Source organism: Ischnura elegans, chromosome 5, assembly GCF_921293095.1.
Source record: "Ischnura elegans chromosome 5, ioIscEleg1.1, whole genome shotgun sequence".
In the NCBI taxonomy this organism is placed as follows: domain Eukaryota; kingdom Metazoa; phylum Arthropoda; class Insecta; order Odonata; family Coenagrionidae; genus Ischnura; species Ischnura elegans.
The window spans coordinates 93,534,097-93,553,249 of NC_060250.1; the positions used below are offsets into that span (position 1 = coordinate 93,534,097).

The 19,153-nt window shown below is 37.2% G+C and overlaps 1 protein-coding gene across 4 annotated transcripts in view; it reads right to left on the reverse strand.

The window, feature by feature from the left end:
• Positions 1 to 19,153, reverse strand: part of LOC124159274 (potassium voltage-gated channel protein Shaker) — a 636,146-nt gene that overhangs the window by 63,102 nt on the left and 553,891 nt on the right. For all 4 annotated transcript variants that reach the window (XM_046534976.1, XM_046534975.1, XM_046534974.1 and 1 more), the window contains exons 3-4: positions 5,567 to 5,832; positions 1,571 to 1,766 (exon numbers count right to left, since the gene is read on the reverse strand). In XM_046534976.1, the coding sequence (XP_046390932.1) occupies positions 1,571 to 1,766; positions 5,567 to 5,832 (462 nt within the window). The remainder of the gene's footprint in view (positions 1 to 1,570; positions 1,767 to 5,566; positions 5,833 to 19,153) is intronic.

The window sequence follows — 19,153 nt, forward strand, 5'->3', positions numbered from 1 at the left end:
AGCCACCGCTTGCCGTTACAATTTACCAGTAAAAATATGCGCTGATCTAAAACCAAAGCATAAAATTAACAAAAAATTATTCCGTTCTACTGAAGGAGAGTATAAACTATTCAGTAAAATTGAGGTCAAATTTAAATAAAAATAATTGTTCCTATTCCGCCAAAAGAAAATAATTTTCATCTTAAAATAAGTTGAGTGTATTTATATGTCAGTGAACAAAACAATGCTTTAAAAACAGCTGACGACAGATACTATAGGTTAATAATATGTTTTTCCATGGCCCAAGCTAAATTTAATAAGGTTACCTATAAATGGCAACTAAATTTTCCACTGTATTACATTCTCTCAGGAAAAAGATGGGAACACCAAATTCAACATTACCATTGGATATTTATTCATTTTAAAGAGACATGCAGTAGTTACGGATCAAATATACGAACAAAATTGGAGAGATTCCCTCACACAAAATGAATTTACCAACTCTGATATGCATATGCGAGAAAGGAACTATTAATAGCCGATGTAGCAGCCCTGCAAAGGTTCTTAGATTTAATTACCCGAGTTCAATTTTTTCTTAATATAAGCAGTGAAGGGAAGAGCCGGACACGGATGTCACACAACTGCCAGCCTTGAGTAGGAGGCACATAAGAAGAGCTATTTACAGCAAACATGATGATAGATAGATAAGATACACCCTCTGGAATATTACAAACGACTTTTGATTTTTTTTACCCCCAGCTTTGTTTGATGGTTGGTTGACAGCTTGGTGCTAGCTCAGCCCTGATACAATTTCATCACGGCGTAAACACGGAATCAGGCTCAGAAAAGAGTAAGACAAGAGCGTAAATGAAAACGGTGCGCATGGAAAACGTCAGCCTATTTTTAAGGATGTTCTGATTACTCCACCACGAGTGAGGAGTGCAAAGTATAAAAGGGGGGACATTGCCCATTGGAGCTGGACGACAAAAGCACTGGAAGTGCAGAAGAAATTGTAATGATGCCGTGGTTGACTGTGAATTTATGACCTCTCCAGGAATTGCGCGAAAAGATCAGCGCACCGCTGCGAAAAGGAGGTTAAAATCAGCACTCCAATTTACCGTCCGCCAGAGGAAAAACGAAAATGGCGGCCGCCCGGCAACCGCGAGCACAAAAATGGCGGCGGACGCACGAGGTCGACGCGTGCTGGGTGACACAATTACAACAGAAAGAAAACCATGATAACGTAGAAACTGGAGTAGAATGAGTGCCTCGAGCTTTGTCCTGCCCATCCAGGGCTGCCAAAGTGGCGACTTTTGAAGCGAGCCTCGATTGCGGAGGGAATAGAAACAAAACGAAGTTGGGAAAAGAGTAAGGTACAGTGGCTAGCCAAGAAGGGGCCGAAATGGCGAACCGACGCGATGGACTCCCGACATTATTCATATATATGTATATATATGTTCTCCGGGACCGTCCCAGAGGGTCCTCGAGTCCTTGCCGCGGTTGTAGCAGGGACTGCGGAGTTACCGGAAGGTCGATTGGTACTCCTAACGGCCCATATCCCTGGTGGGGGATATGAGGATTGCATACTTGCCTTATAGTGCTTGAACTCGGGAAGAGTCTCGAGACAAAAGATGACGATGGATAGGAGGATCACGAAGACGGAAATGATGGCGACAACGCGAGCCGCCTGCGAGGATTCTGGGTACTCGAACAACAGCCACACCTTTCTCTGGAACTCGTGAGAGGGCAGTGGCTTCTCCTCTTCCTTGATGAAACCCTCATCCTCCCTGTTGGCGTGCGAGTTTGTGAGAGATAGAAAAGAGAACATTGAGCTCAGGTTTAGCGTAGGGTTTAATTACTCCAGCAATTGCTTTTGTTATCTACACTGTAACATTGCGGTGGTGGCCACGCACCGAATTGAGGCCATATAGCAAAGCAAAAACCCTTCCAGTACGAGATTACCTCTATAAATAAACTTGTACGTCACCCAATTAAAATTAAATTAGAACCATACCGAGGTAAAAAATATCTCTTTGTTAGTTTATCAGCACTGTGTTACAATAAAATTTCGTCCGAACCGAATTTTATCTAGTATCATTGAGCGAATAAAAAAAAAGTTAAAATTTTGATTTAAATTACTTAAGTTCGATATTTAATTAAAGGAATTACAGTAAAATTATTACCAAACATCATCAATGATAGTGGAGCTTAGATACTGAAAAGTGATTTTCAAAACCAGCAGAAATCAGTTATCTAATAAAAAAATAAAATCAGTTGTATGACACTTTTACTTAAAAATGAACGGCTAAATTGTTTAAAAATTATTTTCTAAGTTTTATATTAATCAGAAATAAACGAATACTATTGTTAAAATGATACAATGGAAACCGATTATAATGTGTGAGAATAAATTAATTATTTAAACAGTTTAACCTTTTTTGAATTGGTGGCATTTTCTCTGAAGTGATATCAAGAGAATAAGGACCTACTATTGTGATATCCAATATGACCTCTAATTTAATACCATAGAAATCTAAAACAGTAAGAATCATGATTTACCATGGCCATCGAGTCGGTTAAATTAGAGATCTTGCCAAAGTCACGCGAAAACTTCGGATAAGAGAAAGTTCTTCAGTAGGAAATGAAAAATTATTGGCAACACAATTCCAGTACAATCTACTATTTAATAACAAGTATATATCTCTATTGATGATTCATAAATTGGCCAAACGATGAATCAGATCCGAAACTATGGAAAAACTGATAAACTTGATTTCTAAAGCGTATCCCAATCATAAGGTAGTTTCCTTCATCAAAGAAAACGAAAGGCATTGACTGCGATTCGTTACCCACCATTTATGTATTCATAATATACAAATTATTTCGTTTTAGAAATACCGGTTTAGACGAATGGCTATGGTCCATTTTTATCCTCATTTGAAAACGGCCAGATTGGCGCCCATGCGATGCCATTCCACGTGACGTCACAGGGACCTAGTTTCTATACGAGAAGATAGGAGTTTTACATCGTCTGAGATTACCAATGCATGCATGAGGCGCAGAGCTCAGGGAAACATGTCTTAATAATCACTTATTAAAACTGGCTAAGGTCGGAAAGTTTTCTTCATTTGATAAGGTATTAATAATCCTTATTCAAGCCAAGCGCTACCAGCCAGCAGGGTACTCAGCTACCCGCTAGCAGCCTGCGTCGTATCAGCGCTCAACTCGCCTCAAGGTCACCTCACAGGGCGGCGGGAACCAGAAATACGTCACACGGAGAGATTTCCCGGCATTCATACTTACGCGTCGCGTTTTCGCGCGCTTGAAAATTTTCACTTTTCATTTAATCGCGAAAAATAGATATCGTCATGTAAAAATCTAAAAGCGTGAAATACGTACTCCAGGAGTAATAATCTTTCGATTTAGGCAATAAAAAATAATAGGAAACCACCCTATTACTTTTAGCACACTAGCGTGACATATTCCATTCACTCCTGTTCATTTCATTATGTGGATTAGGTAAATTTGAACCACAAAATTTTGCATCAAAACTGCATTAGATGGAGAGGTCTGTGAGTAAGAAAATAAGAAAGGCTAAAGGAAATCCACCATTATGATCTTTTAAAGGTTTATTGTGAAATTAAACGCACAGTAGCACCTATTATGAAGAATGGTATTTTAATTTATGATTTACCCAGGTAAATTCCCCTAAAACTGTAAGAATCATGATTTACCATGACCAATGAGTCGGTTAAATTAGAAATCTTGCTAAAGTTACGCGAAAACTTCGGATAATAGAAAGTTCTCTCAGTAGAAAATGAAAAATTATTGGCAACACAGTTCCAGTGCCAAAACGTTTTTCTGCCTTCACTAGGTGCGGTTTCAATGCGCAAGGAAATACGTACAAAAATTCGGTAGCAATTAGAGTAATATTAAAGGTTAATATATTAATAAAGGATTTTCATACCCATTTTCCTTCTCCATAATACCAATTGTGGTTTCAATACTGGCCTCTGGTTTTGGCTATAGCGCAGCCATCTTTGCGAGCTATTTGAAATATTTTATCTTAGTATTAAACATTTTCCTGAGGTCCGAAAATCACAACAAGTAAGGTCTCCGTTTTTTTCACATTTGCAAACTATAATGAACTGAAAATTGAGAATAATTCCACGAGAAAAAAAAACACCTGCGTATTTCAACGGAGTGGTTACGGCTTTTTCAGCCAGCCGGGAAAATTCAACACGCAAAGTCCATGAGGAATGGGAATGACTTGGGTATGACTACTGACGCTCATTTTAAGTGAGGAGGCATTAAAACGCGGTTATCACGTTTTTCAGCTTAAAGGGATTTAAAAAAAAATAATAATCCGCGGAGTCAAGAGCACTCAGCGACCCACGATTACAGCGCCAACTACCGTTAAGACGCAAAGCGATCCACTCTCGCGCACAGTCGATCAAGAGGAGCACAGTGTGGAGACCCTCTTTTCATCTAATACTCAATTAAGGCCACTTAATTTAGAGCGAAAAATCACCTACTGTACCAAATAAAGAGAAAAAAAAATAATTTGAAGGCAATTGCTTTAGGTTTCCACATTTTTTCGTGAATCAAAGACACAGTCGCAGAACCAAGAGCAACGTTTTTACCACATGTACATTTTTAATTTGAAAATTTAGTTTTAAAACTGTTCACTAGACGTGAGAAAATATAAATTACGTCTATCTTTTAAAGCGTGAATGCAATAATTTCGGTACGATGTGCTAATGTAAAGGTTCGTCTCCCTTTGAAAGAAATCTCCAAAATAGACCCAAAATTTTTAAACCATTCATCACTTTAAGATAAATTGTGAATTCAGATAAAGTTCAACTATGAAAAAAACTAATGATTTAAGCCCGGCATAAGTTAAACAAATTATTGAATTTAAAGTTTTTAATTTTACGCAGAACTGTTATATCTTATTGTGTGAAGCACTTAGGTTCTAAACGAGGTGTTCCGGGGTGAAGCCATCGGACACCTCAAAACAAAATCCTCGAAGCACGAGGTGGCCCAGGGAAACAACTGCCCCCTTACCCTGAATACGTGAAATTCACTCGACTAATACCTAGTCCGTGGCGAGTTCTACCCCCACCTAACCATACCAACCTTCGGGTTGAATCACGGTGTGGGTAAGTGCAGTCTTTTCGATCTTAGAACTCTTAAATAGAGTCATGCTTAGGAAATAGGTGAAAAGGTAACACTTAAACGAAATATTTATTAAAAATGTCCTAAACTCTGAAATAATTCGTAGGAATTATGCGATATCATGGAATGGGTCGCATGATAATCAACGGTAATTAAAATAAAATTTTCGTGTTTACTAAACTGAACTTGTTTGTCGTTAGCTCACTTAAATTTAGCTTAATGTTTTGCGAACACAGACATTCCTAAAAAGAGCGTACGTAAATGATTAAAAGGTAAAATTTACTCAAAATAATTCTTGAAAATACGCAGAAAATTGTAAATTTCTCGTACGAATTCAGGGTCGAATGCAATGGAATTGACACATTAGAAAAACCCGGTTGTTTATTCAAAACATTTCGCGTGGACTCACCTGAACTTGTTCGTCGCCACCTCACCCAGCTCGTAGAACTTGATCTCCTCGGCGAAGACGTCGAGAGGCACGTTGACCGGCCTCCGGAGCCTCCCTCCGCTCTGGTAGTAGTAGAGGATGGCGTCGAACGATGGTCTGTTCCGGTCGAAGAAGTACTCATTCCGCAACGGATCGAAGTACCTTATCCTCCTCGCCGGGTCCCCCAACAATGTGTCCGGGAACTGATTCAGCGTGCGGAGCTGGGTTTCGAATCTAAGGCCGCTCACCTGTAGAAAGACACCAAGCGAAGTTAGACCGAGTGAGTTTGATGGATCAATCGTGATAACCTTGCAAACGTTGCTTTTGTCACAATGTTACAGTATCCTCCCTAACTGGCAGTTTATTGAATTGGGTGAAAACTTGGGTAAAAAGTAGCATATAAATCATAAACGTAGATATTACCAGTTAATGTAATCATAAATAATCGGTTCTAAGGCCGCTCTCCGATAAAAAAAAACCAAGAGAAATCACGAAATTAGACCAAATGCGATTGAAGGATAGACTATAGTAACCTTGCAAACGTTGTTTTTGTCATAATGTTACAACATCCTCCCTAACTGGCAGTTTATTGAATTGGGTGAAAAATTGAGTAAAACGTAGCATATACCAAAAGAAATCCAAGCTTATGGGAAGATATTATTATTTTGTGTAGTACTAAATAATCAAATCTAAGGCCGCTTACCTAAAAATAGCCAATATTAATTACGACATTAGACCGAGTGAGTTTGGAGGATCAACTTTGATTACCTCATAAACGTTGCTTCTGTCGAAATTCTACAATACCCACTATAACTTGCAGTTTAATGACTTGGGTAAAACATTGAGTTAAATTTAGTATATACTAAACGAAATCCAAGCTTATGGGGAAGATATCACAATTTGATGCAGTCATAAATATAATCGAATGTAAGGCCACTCACCTATAAATATATAACCAAGAGAATAAATATAAAAAATATAAAATAACCAAGAGAAATCACGAAATTAGAACGAGGGTGTTTTTTGAGGATTAACCACGATAACCTGCAACTGTTGTCTTTGTCATAACGTTACAACATCCTCCCTCTAACTGGCAGTTTATTGACTTGGGTAAAATATTGGGTAAAATTTAGAACAAGGTAAAGGAAATGATAATAAAAAAAATAATAATGAATTTATTGCTTCAAAATGTCTCAAACTTACAGCTTTGGTAACAAAAATATGAATGAGCTTGGTAGTGTCAGTGGTTAAAACCAGTTTGGAAGCTACCGTCCTTAAATTTGAATGCAATGCTAGTCATAAAAAATTATTAACTAAAAAAATATAAATGTCTTATTTAATATGACTCGTGGAAAAAAAGCACATCATGTGAAGTAAATTTAAGGTCAAAAAGAGAAAAAATGACAGCATGCAAGAAAATACGGAAGTATAACTTTTAAAAAATATAAATTTTTAACACATTATCTAAGTTTATAGGAATTTTATTTTAAATCCAAGTTTATGAGAAAATATTACCATTTAATATAGCCATAAATAATGACAGTGACTCTCAAATTCTCTATTATTTTTGAACCTCACATATTACAGCATTAGTTTTTTTCTCTCAACACAATATTCGCATCTAACGGTCAGAATACCCGATTCTCACTGACATGATGCGCGATTTTATCAAACCGATCGAATAAAAAAAACAAAATTTCGAATCAAACTGATGACAATATATTATAAAGTTTCAAATGCATATTCATTGATTTCGTTTAAGAGACGCGGTCCCTTCAAACCACATGGGTTGTCTGAGGGTTCCTCGCATTGAATGCGGCAATATGCAGAATGAAATACAAGTATACTTAAAATGTTGCGACAAATTAAATTATTATAAATAGAGAAAATTAAACTTAGCCAACGTATTTAGGCAATCCAACTTTTTGAAGACGAAACCGTTCTAAAAAATGCGTAGTATAAGTTGGACACAAGAGTGACCACTGACCAAGCCTATGCGTATAGACAGCATATGAAGCCAATTAACTTGCTTATCATGCTTAACAGGCTTAACAGGCACTGCAATGTTGAATGTCTACTTCACCTATAAATTGTCCAAGAAATTCAGACACACTACAACTCGAAAAACCTTTCTAGTAAGTTCATTTATAAATATACTCCCCTGTGGCGCGGGTAGCTGAAACACCTTCTGAAATTCTATGAAACAACTGAAGCAGTGACATCTTTTTAGTTAGTAACTAAAGTCAAATTTATTTAATTTTTAAATAAGCTTAATTAAATGAAGCTTGAAATTAAAAACGATTGAAATAGGAAGCTTAATTTTAACACTAAACCATTGTCTACGACATTTAAAACTCCTTCAATTTTAATCAACTTGAAAAAGATACTGTAGCTGTTCGTTTAGCAGTTTTTTTATCATTTTAAATGTTCTTTAGAAATTAACTATTTTAACTCAATATATTCTACAAAATTTTAAATTACTGCTATTATTTGGAAAATAAATTCATCCAAATATCATCATGAAAGCATCGCATATAATAGATGCAAAAAAGACAAATAAGAGAAACAAATTAGGGATAAAAGAACGTTTAGTTTCCCAAGATCGTGGGTCAGACGCTCCTGAAAATAAAGTTATCGGATCCTTGGGGCAAAATTGGAGGCAATAATAGATGCGGATTAACTTATTTAATAAAAACTCAGCTATTAAAAATCGTGTGAGAATGGTCGGGATAGATTTTCTCCGATTCACAAACATTGCGGAGTGTTTATGGCGAGGCAAGAAAAGAGGAGGGTGGGGTTCTAAGGAGAATTGATACGAGTTGCAGTGGGGGGAGGTCAGAGATGGGGAGGAACGATATCACGGGGCGATATTGGGTTAACCCGATAAGAAACTCGCGGCAGTTTCGGGGTGATTAATGATTCCGGCAGCTAAAGCTGAAATCTTCCGGTGCGAAAATATTGGGTCGGACGGTGTAGCGAAGAAGAAAAGAACGGACGAATGAATGAGATACAACCATCGGATGAGATTGGATGTGGACGACTTATGGTTGAGTAATATGAGTTATCCGATTGGAATGACTATCCATTATGTTGAATTACCTAAGCCCTAGCGTTTACAGCAGCGATAAGGTATTTTAAAGACGTGCTGAGGCGTTGAGGGGAATGGATACGCGGCGAAAAGCGTCATGGTAGGTCATCACAAATTCCAATTTTTAACTTAACTATGGGTAGGGTGCAGTCCTATAGAATATACCAAAAGGATTAATTCTTATGTAATCTTAACCCGGTAACGCCTGAATTAAAAAACTTTCCGAAACTTTTGTGGTAATCATGTATCTAAATGTCTATGAAATTCTGAGTCATTCGGTGCAAAATTTATTCTTTTCCACTTATAGTTACGCCAAGCGGTGCAATATGGTACCACCGAAATTTTTTGCATCATAACATCCCAAAAATTAGGCTCACATTAAATAACCATACTCTATATGAGATATGCATGTTATAAAAGTCATAATTACACAATAAAACCTTTGTATTACCAGTACATAAGGCGTGAGTAAAGAAAATCGAAATGCTTGCTCTAAAAATTCCGTTTTTTTGGGCTGGTTGATGATTCTCAATTTTCAAACGGCTCTAAGTGCGTTAATTACAGCTTTAAAATTGAAAACTTCTCGGAAAAATGTTATTCAAAATATTCATATCAATTTAAAAGTCTCATAAACCCTAATAAAGTACGATAAATGACCAAAACGTTACGTTCAGTACCGCACTATCAGCCGGTACCATTTGGTACCGCTAGGCGTTACCGGGTTAAGGGAAGAATATGCATTTATTACGTGGCATTTTTTATTTGAGGGCTAAAATCAAGGGAAAATAGACTCAAAACTAAGTTTTCATCTAGTTTTCTAACAAATATTAGTGAAGTTTTGACCCTATGAATGAAGATACGCCGTAATAACTAAATATAGTAATCCTTAATCTTCGAATGTAAACGATACCCATCAAATTATTTAAAAGGAGTTAAATTATTAAAAGAAGGGATATTTTAACGCTTATGTCTGCACCGAGTTATGGAAAAAATTCAAATTATGCGTCAGAATTTTTTTTTAAGCTATTACACTGTGGTTAAGATAAAAAAATTAGATTTATTAGCATAAAAAATCTATTAACAATCGCGTACGTGACTTAACAGCAAGGAAAAGAAGTCGTTTCACTGAAATTGTGATCGAAATGCATCAGCAACATGCACAAATAGGTAGTACGTCGAATGATTTTAGTCTTTTTGAACCCATTCAGTGAAAAAACGGAATAAAAGACAATCGAAAAGGCCAAATTACACAGAATAGGCTTTTATGAATGAAATACATAAAAGCCTATTCTGTGTTATTAATTCTATGAAATTCTGTGACATACACATACATATAGTATTAAAAAAATCAATGCTAATAAAATGAAAGTGAAGACAGATTGTTTTAAGTTCAAAAATGAATGAATCCCAATGCACCAAGAAATTAAATAAAAAGAATTTCTGGCGCATACTTGAGTTTTGTTTTAGAACATCTTGGAAGGGCTACGAAGGATAGAAGGAATTAGGAATTCGAATGTTTAATGTATGAATTTGCAGTGAAAATTTTGAGCAAACTTCAAATGCTTTGCTGTAAAAGATTCACTGGATAAATTCTTGAAAGAAAATGAAAGAAATGCCTGTCGCAATGTTGCGTGAGAACTCGAAGAAGGCCTTTGACGACTTCAAGAGGAAAGATGTGCGCGAATGCAAAAAAAAAGCGCCGCACTGCGCGAAAAAAATCTAATAGTGAAGTGTCTTCTCGCGACACTGGGTATGAAAGTCGGAGGTTGTATAGAGACTTCATGAAGTCAAAGAAGGCTGCGTCCTTTCACTCAAGCCGTTCGTTACGTACTTAAAAGAGGCAATGAACTCACTAGCATTCTATCTGAGCCAAAGGATTTCTGAGGAATGGATGAGGCGTTGACGTAGTTCCACAATCGCAATCTCTGACAAAAAATACAATAATCAAAGGAATCAAAGAGCGCGAAAACTGAAGAAGGTCATCAAATGGCAAACACGTAACCTAACATAAGATAAAAATATGCTAAAATATTTTTAACATAAATTATTTGTTCCAGTCGTGGGTGAATAATTTCTTTTATTGAAACTCTTTAATGCAAATTTAATTTACTAATTGCTAGATTTGCGATGGCGTCATCGAAACTTTTATTAGTTTTACGTCTTATAATATGTTGTTACAACTGAGAAATAGTGAATGGCATCTTGTGGGTTACAGAGAAAAATTTTAGAAAGAAGACAATTTCCACCAAGAAATAATGAGTTACCTTCCAAGTAATATTAGACAGTTTACAATCTTGTGTACCTACTCATAATAATTCTCAGTGAGCTTCGCGAATAAAATTATAGATTACTATGCTAAATTTGATCAAGAAATATTGTTTCTGTCAACAACGACAGAGAAATGAAAACAGCAGATGAGGAAAATAAAAATTATGTAATGAAATTAATCAAAAGCGTTCCAAAGATTGCTAATAACCTACCTTAAGGATAAAAGCGCCTAAATAAGTCAATATATTCGTCTTTTCACCCGATAGTCTCGTATATACGACAAAATCACTTTTTTAAAAACAACAATATACTTATATTTTACAGCTTGTTGGTAGCTTAAGACTTAATAAATGTTCAATAGCCTATATGTTAATAAGTGAGCGTAATATCCTCATTGATAAAAAGATTCATCCACGAGGGTGTGCTAGAAAATTTTAACTCTATAAATGTGCTTTCCATTACCTTTACAAACTAATGAGAACCGTTTTAAACAAAAATACTATGAAATCTTTATTCAAACCAAGAAAATAAATTACTAAAAGGTTTATATATTTTGGAAATTAAATAACCATTTGGATAAAAATTTGGACCTTATTCCTCTAAAATAAATTATTGTGACTATAACTGAAAACATGGAAGAATGAGAGGAGAGATGAATCTCTTAAAAGCATTAGAATTCAAGGAAGAACACGGCCATTTAGCTATATCACGAGAAACACAAAACGCTCTCGGGGAAACAAAATGGAGAGAAAAATTGAAGCTGAAGTCCCCGGGGAAAACCTAGGGCAAGTGAAAACGAAAACGGCGATGAACGACCAAATTTTAGTGAAGAAACCAGCCCGGGGCAAGTAGAAATGAGAGAACCAGAGTGACAAAACATTAGATTAGTCCTAGATTTTTATTGAAAATTGATATTTCGCAGAATCGCAGTAGCCACACCTTTCATGATTATCCAACTTGAATATCATTTGTAAGACTAAAGAAATTCTCCCATTTACTTCAAATACTTACTATGCAAACTCCATCATCCCATAAGGGAAACATACAAAATGTTAATCGCTCGCGACATTATTTTTGATCAGGGGTTTATCACTGACAACATATGTCATCCACCAGAAATTTTTGGAATAGGTAAATACAGTACACCTTTGTAAAGATACGCCTATGTCTCAAATATTAAAATCTGTACCTGCAAAAGCTACTGGAGTAGAGTTTTTGAATTTGAGATACAGGAAAGGGTCAAAGTGGGTATATTGTATAAATGCACTGAATAGTAGAGGCCTTCACGTTGTAGAAATCCATCTTACTGATTTGCGAATGAAAAACTTTGCTGTTTCTACAATTTGGAACTTTATTTTCCTGACTAGTTTCGATACACTGTATCATATTCATAGGACTAGCAGTACAAGTATCCAAAGTATAAATCCAAAAACATTTAAGATGATAGCACAAGTTATAAGACAGCAATCCTTTACCAACAATGACCGATTTCTCGGGAGACATGCATCTCCCTAAGCTCACTCATAACGATTTCGTCCTTGCTCGAGAAGGCATTCTGAAAGCCCAGAGTGAGGACTCTCGCAGCAGCGCGCAATACTTTCGTCCCATCCCCTTGCTTAAAAGACTCCCGAATTTGCTGGAAACCCATTAACTCCTCCCTCGAGGCAATCTAAACCCTCCGGCTTTCTCGCTAGCTTACTTCTTTCCCTCGCACTGAGTGGGAAGGAGTTTGGTACACTGAAATGGTATCAGTTGAGAGGGATATTTGAAAAATCTCAAATTGTGAATATAACCTCATGTAATGTTACACCTTAGAAAAAAGCGAGGTAATTAAAGTACACCGACTCGGTAACCAACTTGGTAAAGTTTGACGAAAATAAAGTGAAAGAAATCAACAAACGTAACCATATCCCCGAGTTTTATTTAAAGTATTTCTGGCGTAGCCAACCACACGATTATAATTTATGAGAATGTGCTTCATGGAGGTGTCATCAGCCTACCCAAGCAGGTAGGGGAGGATATGCAAAATTTCTTCTTCAATCCACAGAAATGTTACCTGCGACCCTTTAATACCCTAAAAGCAGTAGACTGAATCTGACAATTATCCCATTTGATAACATAAGGAATGCAGTACGTCACAGTGTGTATCAATTTCGCGGACATAATAAAAATTAATATTTACCTCAGAAATACCCCTTATAGTTTTAAATGATAAAAATCAAGTGAAAAAATAGTTCAAAATAAATTTTCTGCTCCTCCATGTCATCACACTCGATAATACGACTCACGCTTCCTTTAGTAAAATACTACAAAAATAATTCACTTTGAGGTAGCCAGATAACAGCGCACGAGGATTTGAAAGGGGCATTCTCTCGCAATAACTGTAAAGTCACACTAAAGGAGTACGTCAGATGAAAACATCGACGCTATGACGCAAAACAGATTTTTAAAATTAATAAACCCTTAAAAAATAGTTTAGAATATCTTGGAAAGGATTGCAAGTGGAGATGGTACCTTATCTGATTGAAAATCGGGAAACGCGGGTTGAAGTAACTAGTTACGAGGGTTGGGCAGGAGGTAATGAACCATAGTTATTTTTCTTCATTTATCGATTGCGCATGGTGAGAATTAAACAGACGAAAGAAAGATGCTTCAACTACTAAACCTATTTTTCCCCGTAATCTCCATCTCGTTCTATGGCCTTCCTGTATCGCGTGTATGCCCTGTTGGTACCAATCCTTGTTCTGACCACGGAACCATTTCTTCTCTGAGTGAATCACCTCCTCTTCGTCCTCAAAATGTCTTCCATGAATGGCATAATTTAAGTGGCCCAAACAAGTGGAGGTCCGAGGGAGTCAGATCAGGGCTGTGGGGTGGATGGGGTACCTCGGTCGAACCCTGCTTTGCCATGTGTTCAGCAGTAATCGAAATTGTGTGGGACCGAGCGTTATCGTGTTGAATCGAAACATTTCCTCGGTTGGTATCGCGCGTCACTGGAAGCTCGTCTTGAGTTTTGTCGATTGACATATATGCTTATGAATTAATGGTACCGCTTCTTAGCATCCTTGTCCTCTGAGCCAAGCGACTAACTATGCAACAGAAACTCCACAGACTTTCCACAAATGTTTGCTAATATTCCACACTGTTTCTTCCTCTGCAGGGAGAAATTCAATGACGACACGTAGCTAGTAACGTACATCGCTTAGAGACGTCATTTTGAAACGTCCCTGCAGCTAAGTTATAAGTTGAAAGAGCCATAAATTTAGCGAGGTCTATTAATGAAACTTCAGATAATACATACGCAACGTTTTGCATTCGTTCCATTTTTGTCGCCTGAAAAAATAATTTTGGTGCATTACTTCCTGGGCAACCCTCGTACCACTAGACTCACCGATGGAATATTGTAGTTGATTTTTACCTACTTCCCATTGTTGTTTCGGCTTGAATTTTGTTTACTTGCTTGCTTCTGATCACAATATTCAATATCAGACATTTGAAATTTTGTCCCATTGTGCTCCAATTACGGTTTCACTAAATTTCCATATGGAAAATTACTTTAAAATGTTCTCAATAGATGACTTTAAAAACAAAATTTGGACATATATTTCTTTCTTTAATGATCTCGTTTAATAGATTACATGATTCACTACTGAAAAGTACACACAAAAAAATAAAATAAAAAAGCGATTAAAGACTAAGCTGTCAGTAGCATCCTTCAAATAACATGCCCATTTGTAATTATTCTGAGCATTATATATTGATTTTAGAAAAAGAGTGCTTAACGAAATCTTTTTTCTTTTACATTTTTAAAATCTTTCTTTTTTTCGACCATCGACGGCCATCTCAGAAGAAGACCCTCTTCTCACTTCCCCCCCTTTGTCTGAAAACAGTGCAGAATGCGCTAAAAAAATAGTTTTTCCTCACTAGGAGAATAAAGCGTGGGTTCCGATTAGTTTTAGATACTTTCTATATATATGTATTCAATACAGTGTGCCAATTCTAACTCATCTACACTCAACTCTTATACACTCAGTACACTCATCTACTTCTACAATTTTAATAAACGTGATCAGCACTCACAATTTATTCTTTGAGTGATGGAAATCTCATTTGCTATTTGGGTATCGGGTTGCTGTGGTGGCTAGAGTATTGGCTGCCCACCCCGTGGGTTCGGGTTCTAATCCCGGCGATGGCAGAGAATTTTCACAGACTGCCCGATCCCTGCTTGAGTGTTGTGTGGAGGACATTTCATTTCTAGCGCAACACTCCGTCCGCCGGATGGGACGTTAAACCGCAGTCCCCATGGCGCCTTTCTCTAAGAGCAGGCTAATGCCGACGCCGGGTTTCTCTCCACCCTTCCTTACCTACCCTTTCCTCATGGCACAAATGACCTAAGCTGTCAGTCGCCTCCTCCAAATACCACGCACATTTGTAACTTTTTAGAGCATTATATGCTGATTTTAGTAAAAGAGTGTTTAACAAAATCTTTTTTCTTTTACCTTTTTAAAATCTTTCTTTTTTTTTTCGACCATCGACGGCCATCCCAGAAGAAGACCCTCTTCTCTCCTACCCCCTCCTCTCTCTTCCGTCTCCCCCCTTCTCCTCTCGCTCCCATCTCTCGAAGGTTGTTTATTTATCACTTCACCTCGCCATCGACATTCTAATTTTATGGATCCGGAGAGCGTATAAAAGAGCGGTCGCCTCCTTCTCCACGTCCCCACTCCACTTCCCATCTCCCCCCACCACCTCCTCCTCCACACGTCTCTCCTCTCTCTCTCTCTCCTTACGAGCACTTGGCTCATGCTGACGCCAAGATGCGGCCAAGATATCCCGGTCGAAAATTTCAGGAGGAAAAAAAAAAAAAAAAACACCTTGAGGTCTTATTGAGCGCCCGACAAGTTCCCTCTCCCCCCCCTCCCCCTTCTAGGAGAGGAACGTGGATTGGCGATCACTTCCTAGTCAACAGCCGAGCGGCGAGCGGAAAATAGTTTGAACACAACACTCAGCTCCGAAAGCAAATAAAAAATAAGGGTTTCCATGTGAAGAATACACGTGTGCATGTAATTTTGAACGGAGATTTAATAACTGACCTGTAATTTCTAATCAGATCATCAAAGAAAAATATGACCTCAGTGGTCATTATGACTAATGACAGTGCATGAAAAAAACGAAGCTTTGAAAATAACAAAGCTTAATGAATGGTGATCTCGTTGAATACATCAAAATACAATTGAAATACTCTGATCTTTACCTAAAGGATTTTGAAAACCCCATTTTTTTCCCCATTTGCCTGTATTTTTATGAATGATGCATTTTCATGAATAACGCTTTTTTGGAATCCATATATTATAGAGTGATTTGCCATTAAAAATAAGGAAAAGTTGTATATCTACTGTTTTTTTTATCAATTGGTTGCTCAATCAAGTCGGTAGACGTAACCATTATGGTGGAGGTTAGTTGGAGTAGCTACCCATTCTCTTAAAGAGTTTTTCATATAAATCAGTCCGAAACTTATGGGTAGGACCGGATACAAGGTCCCTATTCCACCTGAGAGGGGCCTCTAAAAATCCTAACTGAGCCTATTATGAGGCCCCTTTCGATGACAATGAATATCGCAGGTGCATTATGGTCACAATTGGACACTTTGTCGTAGTCTTGTAGCAATAGAAATAGACGGACCAACTAGAACATTTTAGACAATATCAAGTGATAGAAATTTTATTCGTTAGTCTTATTAGAATGGAGTTTTCTGACTAATCCAAAGCTTTAGCACGTGAAGATCGTTTTCAAAATATTTTTAAAAATATTCAATAATAGAAATAATTTTGGTAACAGGTACTCCAGTCAAGTTAGCAATTTTCTAAATAAATCACAGAAAAGGAGTCGACTTATTTACTCTTCAACTTGCTATGCTTATAAAATTACGAATCTAGGAATAAATGTAGTGAAACAGCAAAACAATCCAGTTTGCCACATATTTCAGGCTTTCTAGCAGCAATTATATCACTTTTCTGGGCAATTATACTTAAACTACCTTTCATAAATTTTTATTTTCTTCTTATGTCTAGACTACGAATTCCAATCAACAGTTTGAAGTTACTTTATTTAGTTTCCCGTCGTGCAATCATCTCACGCTGAACAATGTTCTTCGTTGAGCGACTTTTATTGATTGTACAGCCTGAGGTAACGAGCATATTGTGCCCTACACCTTAAAAAATCTTATGATATTTTGGGTACTTGTGTTAAATTGTCTAATTATAGCAACGACCTCTCCATAAATCTTCTACACTATTTACTCTACCTTCACCTCAAAAGCTCTGTTCATCCTCCTAATGCCATCCTCACATATTCCCTTAAAAGGGCCATCTTTTCCCTTCTTCGCACCCGCTCCATACACATCTACAGGACACTCTCTTTGTTCCACAATTTTTCCGCTATCCCTAAAAATCTTCTTTTCTCCCTATTACTATCTTTTATCCCAAGAAACAGCCTCATATGTCGTGAAAATTGCATTCCAGACGTTTACAAAAGTAGTTGAAATATATCAATTTACGCAAAAAAAAGTCCACGGAATCAACGATATTTTAAGATACCGTGTAAGCGTTTTACGAAGGCCTAATTTCAATAACTTGTAGGTTTATCTCTTCTGTGAATCTAGCTTTTGATAGTTAAGATCACAGAAAAGTACCCTCAGACAACTCCAATACATATTTGTCATTTACGAAATTTTATTTTGAATTTTTTCATGTACAAAAAATACGCAGACTAGATGAAATAGATGGGCTGACACGGCATACATTTATTACATGGAATTACCTTCCTAATATTTTTATTACATGAAGCTACCAAAATCAAGATGAAAACTAATCCCGGGTTTCAATTAGGAAATATTTTTCGCCATATTATTTTGCGCCAATGAAATGCTATAAAGCTAAAGTAACCTATGGTCTCTGTACCAAAATTACTCAAATGCCGTTCTATCATCGAATTTTGTGTTCACAGAAAGTGGCAAATAGTGCGATAAAGATAAGAAATTACTATTTCTCATAACGAAATTTATGAAAATTTACTTGACTAACTCATCACTAGAGATGTAGTAAGAAAGACACTCTCTAGCCAAGAAGGATAAAAAAATTATTAAAAACCTTCTTTGACATCCACTCTGTTATTTGAATTTTGAAAGCTGGAAATACACTCAATTCCATGAAAATTTTATAGCCTCAAATATCCCAGAAAAATATTTGATACACTCATTTTTCTCCTTTCAAGATTGAAATATGACAACGGACTACCTACTTCCAATCCAAAATAGCCTGCAATCCCTGGAATTTCCCCCACTCTACGATGTTATGCCTAAAATTACACTTCAACTCGTGGAAACGTTTTGATTGGCTTCTACCTACCTACATTAATGTTAAAAATGGTTATCCCCATCAGTCCGAAGATTGGTTTGATGCAGCTCACTGATCCGCTCACCTATCCACTAGCCTATTTATATTCACATACTTCTTTTCTTTTACGCACTTAATAATTTATCCCATGTGACTCATTCGGGGCCGTCCTTTACTTTTTTTCCATTCACATGCTCATCGACGATTGTCTTCATCAGGCCATCATATCCAATCATGTGGCCGATTAGGTAATCCCGTCTTCTTCATAGGGTTTTTAGAAAACTTCTCATTTCTCGCACTCTTAATGAGCAATTACTTATTACTTACTCGATCGATTAATTTCAACCTCATCATTCTGCGGTGGCACCATTTTTCGAATACTTCCACTCATGATGACCTTTCCGCTGCCGTCAACGCTCAAGCCTCGCTCCCATAAAGAAACGGGCTCCATGCGTAGCATCCGATGAATTTTATCCTCTCTTCAATTTCCGTATTCTCTTGAAAAAGGGCATGTTTAGTATTCAAAGACATCGGAAAACAGATGCCCGGGAATCTCGCATGAGCTCTCGGAATTCAGCCGTGACCTGAAATGAATCGACTCTTGCCCGCGAGAGTGGAGGGGAAAGCCGGGATATTTTTCTGTTGTCAGCTTCCTTCGCCGCCGCGACGCCAATTTTAGCAGCATTAGAAAAAAAAGGGAACACACTCGCTCTTTCGCTTGAAGACCATTCAACACCCAGCCTCCACCATTCCTTGTTTCTTCTCTCTATCGCTACATGCCCCGTGGCCAATTTGACCTCTTTCCTCGGATACGACGGAAGC